At 48.8% G+C, this 14,268-nt stretch overlaps 2 protein-coding genes across 2 annotated transcripts; one reads left to right on the top strand and one right to left on the bottom strand.

Annotated features, from left to right (window-relative positions):
- Nucleotides 1–6,203: 6,203 nt before the first annotated feature.
- PV08_09737 (uncharacterized protein) lies at nt 6,204–8,605 on the bottom strand (the record flags this gene model as incomplete). Its single annotated transcript, XM_016384053.1, has 5 exons — nt 6,204–7,178; nt 7,234–7,389; nt 7,446–7,843; nt 7,907–8,205; nt 8,268–8,605. The coding sequence occupies 5 exons, from the start codon at nt 8,603–8,605 to the stop codon at nt 6,204–6,206; spliced, it is 2,166 nt and encodes a 721-aa protein (XP_016232676.1).
- Nucleotides 8,606–13,246: 4,641 nt separating this feature from the next.
- On the top strand, nt 13,247–14,205 carry PV08_09736 (uncharacterized protein; the record flags this gene model as incomplete). Its single annotated transcript, XM_016384052.1, has 2 exons — nt 13,247–13,702; nt 13,762–14,205. The coding sequence occupies 2 exons, from the start codon at nt 13,247–13,249 to the stop codon at nt 14,203–14,205; spliced, it is 900 nt and encodes a 299-aa protein (XP_016232675.1).
- Between the last annotated feature and the right edge of the window lie 63 nt (nt 14,206–14,268).

Below are 14,268 nucleotides of genomic sequence, written 5' to 3'. Positions count from 1 at the left end.
TGGATTGAATGTGGATGCAGAGCGACTTTGGACGTCCGAAACTGGTTCGGCTTGCTTTCCCATGCAACCGCAGTCGAAGCGCTCAGGAAATTGGATGTCCGACCTACCAATGACGTTGCCAACAAGAAACGCCGCTTGCAGACTTTTCGATAGATAACGATGGCAGTCAAAATATGAGGCTATCGTTCAGTAAAGAGTCGCTCGAAATGCGTCAGGCAGGGCGAAATTGACTTTGGGGAACCCTGACAAACTCTTCAAACAGACGCTCGATTATATTGGTGTAAGGCATGGCGAGCCTGACCAGACCTTTGATTGAATTTGTTTTATTTGAACGGAGTGGTCGAGATCTGCGTGCTATGCAGTCAAGCGGCGTGGCGTGCAAGAAGTCGCGAATTCTCGTCCAAGAAGACCTCCTTTCATCGGGATGAAGACACTGAGGCCTTTTTGGGTCTTCACCGCATGAAGCCTTGGTAGTTCTGGCAAGTCTGTCGGGCCTGGACTTGGGCGGTCATCTAGAGGATGCGGGTAGCGAAGTTGTTTTCTCTCTTACCAACAGCCAGGAGAAGCGACGTCCATGATCATGCAATTGCCCATTCTTGTATCACGTAGAGGGCCTTGGTCGCTCAAATTGGTCGCAAACGACAACTAGTCACAGTCACAGCGCGCAGAATTGAAGGATTGCCATCTTGTTAGATCTCATTTCCAGAGGCAGGCTCTAAGAGCAAAAGTTGATCGTGAAGCGAAAGTCAAATCTCAACCCGATACATTGGATGATCCTGTCAAATGGTGTCAGTCTCCGTAACTCTAGCCTCGCCTGAATTTGAACAGCATAGATTATTCATTTTAGCCCGCCATCCTGTTTGTCTGTACATTTTTTTACATGGCCTCTTTCGTGCCGCCTCAGGTTACTCCGGACGCTAAAGCGTTTCCCGCAGTTGGGATAGGTACATCTGTATGGTTTCTGTCCGGTGTGCGAAAGTGTATGGGTGTTTAATGAGCTCGGTTTCGAGAATTATTTGCTGCATGTAGGACAAGGGTACATATTTTGTGGCTGAGGAGATGCAAATGGATAAGAGTGAATATACTGCCGCGGGTTTGTCATTTGGTGGTTGAGTAGAAGAACGCTAGGGTGGTCGAGAAGACGGAGGCTCGGGCCGAGAATAGATGGTGGAATGTGTGTGTTTAGAGGCTCTTGCGCCTGGCGACTACCGTATAGAGCTGCCTCAGACGAGGCATCGCGTATTGTTGTCGGTGCATAGGCTAGATCCAGGTCAACTGGGTGTACCGAATCGTGTGGCGGCCTTGTAGAAAAAGACGGTTGACTTCCATCAGCAACACTAGGGTATACTGATGAATATGGATAGACCTTTATATCAGGATGACGGGATAGTCCTTGAGCGTAAAGCTCACGGTTTGTACTTGCGGGTTTCGGCGGACCGTGATATTCCCGCGCAGGAGCATCCTTTGGTGAGTAACTCGTGACTAATGGTCCGGCAAGACCAAAGCTGGATGCGTGAAACACCTCCGAAGTATTGAGAGGAGGATAGCGAGGTCTATTAGAAGTATCTTGTCTCTCTGGGCCTGGGTTATGTCCTTGAGAGTTGCTAGAGGTCCTTCGAGGGAGGATAGAGATTGTTTCGGTGGCTAGGTTCATTAGCTTCATGTTACTCCTGCACTCTCTGATCTACTCACTCTTCTCAATCCCCACTGATGGACCCTCGATTAGATTGGCGATGGAAGGGAGGACTGGGCCGTCTTTCCTCGCTTCTTCCATGGCGCTGTGAGCAAAGGCGATTGAAGTGGGGAGACGGCCACATAAAATTTAACTCGAATAATAACTCGGTAAGAGAAATCAAGGCTATATATCACATATCGTTGGTGAAATAGTGAGAAGCTGCAGCGACCATTAAACTAGATTCATTTAATCTTTAGTACTGTTTTGACTGACAGGGCAGGACGCTCAAGAAGCAGGTGCCCTTGGGCACATGGGAAGTTGTTCGGAAGAGGGCCGCCATTGTCATCAAGAGCCTTCGCAACAAGGGGCGTGGGAGCTGAAAGATAGTCCAGCAAAAAGGGAATGAAGACGTTGGATTGCTTGCTAGGTGGTGTGGCGTCGGATTCACTCCTGCTTCCGGAGGGTGGCAAAGCAACTAGTCTGTGGTAGTCCTCGAACTTGTCCCTAGCCTAGGGGTGGGCACCTCCTCTTTGTTCGTTCAGCAGCTGCTTCCTATATTCTCTATGATGCACGCCCCATGGGCGCTTGATGGTAGACGAATCCGAGGCGAAGAGCTGGGTTAAAGTGGCGCAAATAGTATGTCAAGTATGGAGACCCTGGAAACTAGGTTAATGTACGGATACTGTCTCCGTACATCCGCGCAAACAGCTGCGTTGGAGCGTTGAGCATGGCCTCACCGCGTCAAGATCAGCAGTACCTAGGTTTCAGCACCCTAAGTGTGCCAACTTAGTCCTGACCTTTATTAGACTGTTCGAACGAAAGTACATTATTATCAACCATCCTGTTTCCGCGTGCCAGCCGATATTCTTGCCCGGTAAGAGGGATGTCTTTTGTGGAGAGTCGGATTAGAGGGATTGAGTAACTTTCGCGGTCTGCGAACTGAAACCTTTCGACCTGTCACAATGATGCGTCGTAATCTCGCTTACATGCCTCGGTATGCCACTCTGCATCATTCCCCCACGGAAGTTGTATGATAATGCTATATATTGATACATCCATCGAAGTCGTTCTGAACGCGGCCTCCATAAGTAGGCCTCCAGAGTCTCTAAGTCTCTGGACTCGCAGACCTCTCAATGGACTTGGAATCGATTGCGCCCTAATTTCAACCTGCGCAGTTGGGATTGGGGGCGATGGTACTCCGTATAGACTAAGTCTCTAGCTTGTTTAGGACAAATACTAGAGATATCTTGAGGATCTAGACGGTCTATGAAGTCGAGAACTTGCTCAGATCTCAAGGATTGTATTATATCTATATACTGAATGTGCTATTCACAGGAGACGTGACTGGAGGAGACAAGGGAGGCTCTACCAACGTATCGGCACCCTACTAGATACTGAGTTTGTAACGTCAATACAATCCATTCCTGTTCACCCGTCGTCGCGCCCCATAGGATTTATCTAGCCACAATCTAGGTCGCAAGTCGCGAATCTTCAGTCCGCAGGTCCCAGACCTCGCCTGACCCCTCTATTCTGTGGTAGCCTACCAGGAAGCTCACTCTTGATGTTGCCATTCTGAGTATAGTGTTGTGTTCGCTTGCCGAGGCGTCGGTGGCGAGTCGTGTTTGCCGAGTTGTATGTGCCGTTTACCGACGTTGTCGGAGTGTTTTCGCGAGTTCGCATTAGCGTTTGACCATTACGAGGGAATGCTCAATTTTTTATTCCGAAATGTGGTGCGCTTAATTGCCTCGTAGCCCCTTGGCCCACCCATGTCTTTTCTTCATGCGTGAAAAGACATCATCCCTGTTCAGCTGAAAACTTACCGAGTGTGGCGTATATTCACTAACGGTAATTGTTTCTCTGTTTTCAGTTCTTTTGTATCGAGGCAAGACAAATTTTCACTTACCATACTGCCTTGACACTGTTTGCGGCTCAAGATCTAGACGCGATTATCATCACGACAAGTTGGCTTTTCATAAGCACTTCTCCTTTCCCAAGTGAACATGGACAACCAACGCCATAGAATTTGCACATACCAATTCCACAGACGCGAATTTTCACGCACGTCACTTCCAGATTTGAACTGAGATCCGTGCGTGGTCACACCATACGCTTTGAGGGTTTATAGGCCATTTTAGCCGATTGACACTATAGTGGCTCTGGTCTCTAGATACTCAATGAGCAGAAAACCTTTTGATCTCTTAAAACGACTTTCTCTATCATCATGAAGCTGCCACAGGGTCAAAAGCAGACAACCCGAAGATCTCAGCTGCCAGTCAGTACCAATACCGTCTCGAAAAATGCATCATCTACCTCGCTACTCAAATTCCGCAGCAGAGCAGAACAGCGATACCGTTTTACAGCTAGAGACACTTTCTCCTTATCCCGTTCAACAAGCTTCTATGCTTGGAAGCGATGGTCCATCTTTTCAAGCACAAAACCATTTATACCCTTTCTCAGAATATGACCTCAGAACAGATCAGACTAATCGCGCTTTTTATACCTTGATGTCCAATGTGAACGAGACTAGTATGTGCCTTATTCTCTCCTGTCGCTCACCTGAGCCAGAAATACTGACTATATCCACAAGCTAACAGGCCACTTTATCCCTCGGCAGTTTTTCAATCACGCTCTCAGCCGCGTAATTCTTCTAATCCTATTCAATATAACCTATCTTATATCAACCGAACCCCTTCATATCATCCCGCCAGGCGAAAGTTGTTGGCGGTAGGGATCAATTACTTTGGCCAGAGGGGTCAGTTGAACAACAGCATCAGAGACGTCAAAAACATGGCTGCGTATTTACAACAGTGTTTTGGCCATTCAAGAGAAGACACAGTGATACTGACAGATGACCAACTCCGACCCTTTTCACAGCCTACGAGGGCAAATATTCTTCGAGCGATGAATTGGCTAGTGATGGATGCGCGACCTCCCGACTCGCTGGTCTTCCATTACTGTGGCCATGGGGATCAAAACCCTCGAGCAGCCGATTCTCAAGACTATCACTGTATACCATCTATATATCCAGTGGATTTTCGATCTACTGGCCGAATATTGGACGAAGAAGTATATGACTCTATCATTCGTTCACTGCCTCGTGGGGTGAACTTGACAACTATATACGACACGTATCAACCTGATGATCTCTCGGGTATGTAGTCTCAAGAATACGACTTACAAATGGAAAACTCAGCTTGTCTATCGCGTACAGCTCAAATTTTTTAGACGAACGAGACAGCCCTCGCAATCCCTGTAATAGTCAACCATATTTGAATGATCTTTGTCCAGAGACTACTGGTCAAAGTGAGCGGACGGCTTCGTCTTGGTACATGATACCTGAAAGCGCATGCTTAAAGCCACGCTTCTGAAGCCAGTGTCAATAAGAGAATGAGTATATTCAAATCGTAGGCCAATTGTTCTTAGTATTATGTAGCGATTATTCTTAGTATTTCCAGTGCCCATGCAAGGGTGTCTGTACTTTCACGGTCCTCTCTCCCTTGTTTGTTATCAACCGGAGTCCCGGGTCGAAGCGTGCTTCACGTAGGCTCCGTTGCCGGGGTATGGGGGCGCTTTCAGCACTCGTCCCATTGAGAATTATAGTTCAACAATAGACTTAAGTCAGCTACCAATGTCTCGTCTAGTAAGGGGAAAGAGTATGCTTAAACAAACTAACAATGTCAAACGACGATCTTGCTTAGTGCTCCGTTTTCCGGTTACGTGAAGTAGCCTTACATTCCATTAGCCTACCTGCTTCCCATGTATGGTCATCCATTCTTACGGCCTCAAGTGACCATGGTTTTCTGCACCATGACTCGTTTCTCCTTGCGACAATCATCTAACTAAGGTACTGTAGTCACGCACGCCTTGATGTCGTAAATGTTCGTTAACGTCCTAGCTTCTTTGATCGGAACACCAGGAGGACTGACCGAATCAGACGCTCAGCACAACAAGCTTCTAGTGAGCGTGGTGGCTGCTGGGTCAAACAATAAAATATACCGGGGAGGCGGGTACGTCTCTAGTGTAACGTGTACACGGGTACAGCGACTCTTTCCATCGTCGGTGGCTTTCTCAAAATGTTCGGCATCATTATTCTTACAGCCACCATCAGTAATGATTGTTTGACGTCTTCACGTATTTGAGCTCCCATTGGTACTGAGAAGTGACTTGGATGATTCATTGAGACGTCCAAGCGGAGCTTAAGAGCAGCTGAGAGGTTGTCGAGGGCAGAGAAAGACGAGCTTGATTACAATTAAGTGAAGGTCGAAAAGATATTCTGACATACTATATTTTCAAACCTAAGTCTGGAAGCGCTCACAGACATCTCGATTCTCGGGTCTGGAGGCTGTCTTGATTGAATAGGCACAGCAGAAATGTGTAACATGCAGCTATTTCTAACGGTTTCAAGACTCCCATATGCATGCTATCCCGAACAAGAACGTTTTACCCAACCCAATCAGAAGCATTGGTGCACCAGAATACAACCAGAACACAACCATACCGTAAAGAACAGGAGGGCACGGTAACACAGTCACAGTGTCGTTTCGGCTCCGCTAGGATCAGGAAATAAGCCATGAAGCAACTCTCTCATGGCGTTTTGGACATCTTTCAACTCCTGCTCATCGGTGGTTTCCACGTCATCGTTCAGACGCATCTGACCTGACAATTGCTTACTCTCGCGTAGGTAATTGCGAGATAGCGTGCTGTCGATCTGGTCTGCATCTGTCACCATCACGAACAATGCATCAGAAGGGTCGACAATGACGTATTTATACCGCATCAAAACCTTGAGCACAAGCTCACGGTCAGACTGTTGTGTCTCTGCGCGTGGGAGAAGCGGTCCGAGCCCCGACGGCGTCTGATGTAGAATCCTTTTCAGTAGACAGTCGCCACAGTTAGAATTTTGACGCGCCAAGCGGTCGAAGATGAGGGCCGAACTAAAGGTAGGAGTGAGCGTAGATGGCTGACCAGTGATCGAGTCGAAACCTGGCGCGAGGCACTCATCGAGACTGAAACTTGTACACTCTGCGTCTTTAATGGCCCAAGGACCATCAAGTGACGTCCAGAGTATATTTGGATTGACCTGCGGCGGTCTCAGTCCCGCTCGTGCAAGCTTCGAGGGCACACGGTAGAAAAGCTTCTGACGAAACGTGGACCGTTCGGAATTCTCGGCTCCAGCGGCCAATTCTGCAATAACGGTCTGCCTTTCTTCCCAGGATAGAACCCCGTCCCGATCAACATCACTTCGAAGCATGACATAGTTCCAAATGAGTGCTTCTCGGTGCCTCTCGATGAGACAGTGGTACGTGGCGTACCAGGAATATAACTGAAAACCAAGTTCACCCCGGAATCGCTTGCATACACTCTGCCTTTCCGGACGAGGAAACCCTTCGACAGCTTGGCGCATTATACTTCGAGATAATGAATGACCAAAATGACTCTGACCTTTACGCTTTCTAACCCCAAAACGTCGGTTTAAGAGCCAGGAAGTATATATTAAGTATGGCTATCCAGTCTGAGGTGAGTTATTCGTATATTTGCCATCATGTAGAAGAACTTACCTTTTCACCAAATCGCTGACTGTCTATATCCGTAGGAGGCGTCGTTTTGCTGTACCCGTTTGTCTTAAAACTAAGGGAGGCTCCGAATAAAGGAGAATATATATCTGCTGCAGAGTGATTTCTTGTTAACAACATATCGTCGGACAGAGTAAAGAACTGAGGTATAACAAATTGTTAGTATTCATCTTCAATCCTAATAATGACGAACTAACCTGATCGAGGTCAGACGCAGTATTAAAAATTTGGTTCTCGATGGTCAGTGAGTTGAATGTTGGTAAACGCGCTACTGTTGCCCGCTCGAATAGTTCTTTTTGAGCAACAACCTGAACGGGCCGTTTTGTCTGCTGTTGCTCGGTTGCCAGCCATTCAGGAGTCTGTTTGCGTACAGCTCTCCCATTCTCATATATCGAGTTGACAAGGATCTTCACAGTGTTTATGAAATGGCCTGCGTTCTTCTCATTGCTTCGGAAAGAATAGCGCAGTTCATCCCAGTCACGATACCGGTTGGTACCGTGTGAACGAACCCACTTTACCTCGGGATCATTTAAAATAGACCGTTCTTCCCAGGGTCGAATGGTCGTCTGGAAGTCAGCTTCAGATCCATTAACCCCTGTTGCACAGGTCTATTAGATCTGTGTTCTTCAGAGAGGACGATGAGAGAAGGGCAACTTACAGAGATAGACAAAATCGATTTTCGGCTCCTGCTGAATTCCCCGCTTGTCTCGGTCAAATTTAGCCGACGCCACCCAGTCGTCCTCCCAGCCTCGAAGCGTTTCACCTTCCACTGCCTTCTCGAAGGGAATCCATACAAAATCGGGAAGATGTTTGGCATCCTTCTCCCACAACAAGTGCTGTTCAGATTCATTCGAATTGTCTTCAACTACTACAGGTTTCGCTGCCACGGATCCTGTATCTGGGGCCAGAGAGCTGCCAGCTTTTGAGAGGATGTGCGTCTCTTGTGGCGTATTCTCACTGGCGAAAGCTCGTTTTCAGTAGCATCAGCGTCTCCGACTTGGAAGTTTTGTTGCTTTAACGGTGGTTTTTTCTCCTCCCCATCAGTATATACCATTTCTGTGACTTTAGTACGTTCAATGTCATTGGCTGGCGGACGGACCTCTTCCGAATTGAGACGACCTTTTGAATGACGATGAATATCGATGTTGTCTTTCTCCATAACCCTGTCCTGTTGTGAAGCTTGATTTCCATAGGTATGACCGATCCTATTCAAACCTGGTTCTGCGGCCGTGTCGAGAGCTTCGCGGGCGAAAAGCTCCTCATTGGATCTGGTTTGTTCTGTTGTACCCTTACTGGTTGCCTTATTGTACCGTATGACATCAGTGACTTGGTTTGTATCGACGATGATGACCGGCATCAGAGTGAAGAGCCAGGAGGATGGTCATCCCAGCAGTAACAGCAAAGAGGGCGACAAACAGAATTTTGATTCGTCGCAGACTCCATATTCGCCGTCTTGATCTTTTGGTGTTCCAATGGTTAGGGCGAGGACTCTTTTTTTCAAGGTATCCTCGGTCCCCCAATACATGATAGAAGGAGGAGCCCTCATTTCCTATTGCTAGACAAGTCTCAGTTGCGCGTCAGTCATGAACAACTCGTTGAAAGGAAAGTCACTCACGAGCCCGTCTTGTGAAATATTGATGACAGTGTTAATGGGTACAGGATCTTCGAAGCCTAGTAGAGGGCTGAATTCCTTCTTGCCATCAAAATTCTCACTGAGGACAGACCCCCTTGAAGGACTTCCTACGGTCTTTTGTTTGAACTTCGTCGGCAACCAACGTTCTTTTTGCCTAAGATGTAATCAATCCCGACTGCGACTCAGAACGCGGTGAAATATTCCTCAAGTTCGACGCTTACCGGATGCAGCATTTGTGAAACGGCCTCGCATAGGACCCTTCATGAGGATCGGCGCATGGATCCGTGCACGGAAGGATTAAAACATCTGCCAGGCACGACGTATCGGAGGATGTTGTCGTGTATGGCGTCGTGTATGGCTCCAAAAGCGGATCCTCAACCTTGACGGAAGGTTCAGACGTTGTTCAGTGGATCCACTCCAGGGCATTAATCATCTCGCTGCCTCCCGAGTACAAACGTAGTTTCAGCTCGCTTGAGCCACACTTGTCGCATGGTGAAGGCGTCGAGCTGCACCACTGGCGTGACAGGCTTGAAAGAGTGGCCAATGGCAAACAATGCGTGAACCCTTCCGGTGGCGCCACCCGACCTTCGGCAATTTATGAAGTCTCCACAAGACGCAAAATGAACGTGGCCGCACCTATCGGAGGTCAGGGCTTACTTGTCGCAAACTGCTGGAGTAGAGGTTTAAAAAGTTCTCATGGGTTCGCTCTAACATTCAATAGTCACATTTTCATTCCCGTTAAGCGACACTTGTTGGCCAAAGCACGCTGAGGAATGCTTCACTGTCTCGATAGGCAAGAGAGAGCCGTTGATATTATGTTCCCAGCTAGCACCATGCCAACTGGCCTAAAGATACTATCTCCCAACGAATGTAGACCTCGTTTCAAGGGGAAGGAGTGGAGATCAATCTTCACCAGTAGGGGTTTGCTGGCTTCGAGGTTGATGCAGGACGATTGTTGCTGACGATCGATATTTGCTGGAACATAACTCTGCCTCTTTTCATCGCCTGACTGGGACGGAAAGACTGGGTGACGGAGGTCTACGACGACGCTTCGGGAAAAGCCAATGAATAAAGGAAATGACAAGAAATGATGGAGAGATTCGATACTTACCTGATCGTGAAGCGGAACATCTGCCAACCTTTTGCTAGGCTTGTGAATTTCAACGACTCAACAACCTTGCTCTACGAATCTGGACTGACAAAGAAGTGTCTCCTGAATTTGGCGACATCAAACACCCGTACCGAAAATCTAGTGCAGCCAAGTGCAAAACTGGATGCACGGTTGATACACAGAGAGTGATTGTCTCGCATTCGTTGAACCCTTCTTTCCGATTCGCTGTTGCGAAGGCCTCCCATTACATCCGGAGTTGTAGAAGAGCCATCGCTTCAGCAAGTTGAGATACTCGTATCCCCGGTTGCAATCTTCTCTCTCCCTCCGTTCCAGCTCTTACCCAAACACAGCCGTATCTATATCTGGGCATCTTTCAGGAAAGTTGTACTGCAGGGCCTCCAGCTTCTTACCTCATCTCATCTCTCCCCCTGCCCACTCCAGCATACCCTTCTCACGTCAGGCCACACGCGGGCTACTTTACCCACCAGAGGGACATCAAGGCATCAATCTGTCCTTGTTCCTTCATTAAATTGGACTTGGTTTCTTCGTCCCTTCTCAATCCAAGTCAACCCTACGACCAAGGTCATAGACAAGCACTGTGCTGATAAGATCTAAACAATCAAGTGAGCCTTCATCTATACACCATACTTCGCACCTCCCTCACCATTTCTAGACCTCAGTTCCCCTGCCCGGCTGTAACAGCAATACGAACTCTTGGTTGTCAAGTCTGGCACTGATTGCGACGACTTACACTTCCCAAATAGACACAGTAAAGGACGACGGCCATCGCCGATATCGACGGGGTGCTTCCATCTACCCGATCAACCCTATGCTATGCTCCCTCATTATGCAGTGCAACTACTCCCTCGCTTCCTTCAACCCGGAGGACTGACGCGGAGTCGAGGGCTCGATTCGACGGCGTACCTGGACGCAGTACGTGGCTATGCAGCCTGGATCGTGTTCAACTTCCACCGAGAACTAGACGACGGGCGAGACTTGTGGGTTTTCAAGCTCCCCTTCATTTCCATTTTCCGCAGCTGAAAGGCCATGGTGGACCTGTTCTTCGTCATATCGGGCTTTGTACTCACCTTGCGCATGCTTCAGCAAATTCGGAGCCAACAGAAGGCTGCCTTGATGGAAACTCTAGCGGCATCCATATTTCGAAGATACATTCGTCTCTATGTCCCATGCGCCCTGGCGAGTTTTGTGGCCATGTGCTTCGTCAGTCTGGGATGGGCAAAGCAGCACGCACCCGTACAAAGAAATTTCTTTGCGCAGATGTGGCACTGGGCCCTCGACTTTGTCCATTATAGCAATCCGTTCGCCTCCGTGAGTGGTGAGTGGGATTCTCGACATGTGTTAAGAAACGAATACATCCTTCCTCTATGGACTATCCCGGTGGAGTTCCGAGGCTCGATGATAATTTACCTGTTCTGTGCGGGACTGTGCAAACTGCGTTATGGGCACAGGTTGGCGGTATGCGGCTTCGCAATCATCATCTCGGTGCTGTGGCAGGCTTCCTATGTGGCTCTATTTTTGAGTGGCATGTTTCTTGCCGAACTCTCGTTGACAAGGTTTCCGGAGCGCTACGAGACTAGCCTGAGCCTGCCTCGAGAGGAGATCTGGGAGAAAAATGCATCGTCAGAGCGGCTGTCTCGAGCAACACGCGTCATGTTTAGCTTCTTGTTACCCGTCTCGGTTTTCCTGATGGCATGGCCCGAGGATCAGGAACACGGCCTTTGGCCTTGGCCAGATCTTCTTAGGCTGACGCCTTCTTCCTGGAGCTCTCGGGTAAAGCAGCATATCTGGAGTGTGGTGGGAGCCCCTTTATTCATCTTCATCCTGGATTCGTGGCCTCTTCTCCAGACGCCCTTCTTGTGGCGTATCTCCTAGTATCTAGGAGACCTCTCGTTCGGGATCTATGTGATGCACATGGTCATCATCCCTAGTCTCTACCGTCGGGTCTTGGTGCCATTTGTGGAAACCGATCTCAATAACGATGCATGGGCGTATATTCCCATTATCATCATCGTCAGTCTGGTGGTTTTCTGGGTCGCAGACTACTTTGAGCGGGCAGACAGACAAGTTGTCTTGTTTGGAAGGTGGCTTCAGAGGAAATTCTTTATGCCTTGGTAAATCGAGGAGGGACAGGATCTGCACGGCACAGTTACCAAACGTTTGGTCTGCGGTTGTGTTAGATAGGGTGCTGGAAGAGGCACTAGTCGGAGTTCAACATGATGAATTGACCTGTCTGAACCTCGGCCACTGGGAGGGCGTTCTCCATAAATTTATATCGTGAGAACGAGTGTAACCCGCCCCTCGAATCTCGGCATGGTGTCTGAGAGAAAAGGAGAGACAAAACGGAGAACGTAAACTCATTGGGGACTTCTTGCAGAAGATATTGATGTAATGTTTAGTCATGATTTTTCTTCACCTTAGAGATGTATTCCTCTGTGACACGGACCTTGTCTATCTTGTTGTGTGCTTCTCTCTTGTAGCTATTAGCTTTAGTATGAGCTTATAGCTGATTTGTTGTGGCATTCTATGTACTCATAGTGATTAGCCGAGAAAGCTCAGGAGGTTTAACCCTCACTGGCTGTGAAGAAATCGTAACGGGGTGAGAAAGAATGCATGACCGCTGTACACTACAGGCTTTTGGATGGAAGATTGTAGTCTGAACGCTCAGAGCCGAGAGAAACACCCTTTGGTATCCCGGGTCAGTGAGGTGATGAGAGAGGATCAAAGCGCCAGATTTCAGGTCCAAAATCCAAGACGCCTTGATAGGAATTCCAAGAATTATGGAACTCATCTTGAGACGGTGCGTACCAGGGGGCTTGCAGTAGAAATCAGACTGTTGCTGTGAGGGTGCAGAAGAGCGTGAGGAGGAGCGTAAGAAGAAAGTCGCAAGTAGGTTGTCTTAAAGCGGCGCCGCCCCCGTGGGCAGTTTGACTATTGCTTGAGCCGCCAAGGCGACTGCGGTGTTTGGCTCCTGCGCATATGGAGTAATATGTATGTAGATACCTATATACAGATCTAAGCCTCGTGCAAAAGGTGATTTACACACTTCTGTCACACAGCCACATAGGATTGCACTTCACGTCCTTGTCAACTTTGTTGATCACAGCTTAATGCAGGCGCTACGGCCGGCGCTCTGGCGTCGGGCCTACCGCGCATCGAGATGTTCGCCCTTGCTGAGTCGAGCACAGCACGACCAACATGGTCCCCATAAAGAATACTTCCAGACACCTGGACAAATGCCTGCCCCCGACACGACACCATACACAGGAGCATACACTCCACACCTTGTCAACACTCCCACCCGCCCATCACGCTTCTGGCGCTTTGCCAGATCAGTCTTCTGGGCGGATCTCTTTTTCACCATCGGCGCGATTGCGGGCACGGCTCTGATCAGCTGGGAGTACCTCCAACCACCCTTTGAGGCTGGCTCGGAAGAGGATGAAGAATTACGCGAGGAGATACAGGAGACACTCGAGGCCCATCCTCTTGTCGAGGGTCTGCGTGAGCAGAACTGGACTGAAGAGAATTTCTATGCAAGCCGTTCGAATGGCGCGGTTAGGGGTGAACACCTGGTTGGAGAGAAGCTTACAGGCACCCGCGGCGTAACGATGAAAGTGTTCAAACATCCTTCCCAGCCTATAACGATGATGGTGTTCTTTCTGGGGTTCGGCGTCGAAGGTTGGCCTGACACGGTAGGAACATCTTTGGCCGCGTCGCGTGGTTACACGACTTGCTGATTGTCCTACTACAGATCCACGGCGGCATGACGGTGTCTCTCCTGCACGAAAGCGTCCATCAACATCTTCAGATGCACCACCCGGAACTCGGACCGGCGACGGCCCAGTTCAGCAACGTTTCGTTTTTCAGACCAATGCGGCCGGGTGATGTATATAGCATTTTCATTCCTCCAACAATTGTTCAGCCAAGTGTCAAAGCGCAACACAAATCGGTGCATGTCACTCCGATACTGATGTATTTGGACGGGCCGATAAGCGTCGAAATAGAAAGCAATTGGCAGGGGAATTTTGGACCTGGCGAGCAACCAGCAAGCACTCAAACGATAGCTGGCGCTTCCACGATTGACAGACAGAGTCTGAAAGCCATACCGAATGTACATGCGTTTGGTGAAATGGACGTCGCGGTCCCGGAGGCAGGTGCAGCAGATGACAACACGCACAATCCCCCGCTGTTCTAGGCTCTAGACCCCGTGCAGACGAGTGCAAGTTTGGCTCGTACTCACAGATCCCACACAGCACGC

The sequence above is a fragment of the Exophiala spinifera genome (genome assembly GCF_000836115.1).
Source record: "Exophiala spinifera strain CBS 89968 unplaced genomic scaffold supercont1.7, whole genome shotgun sequence".
Classification (NCBI taxonomy): domain Eukaryota; kingdom Fungi; phylum Ascomycota; class Eurotiomycetes; order Chaetothyriales; family Herpotrichiellaceae; genus Exophiala; species Exophiala spinifera.
Note: the sequence above shows the minus strand (reverse complement) of the source record. Positions and strands in the feature narration are given on the sequence as shown.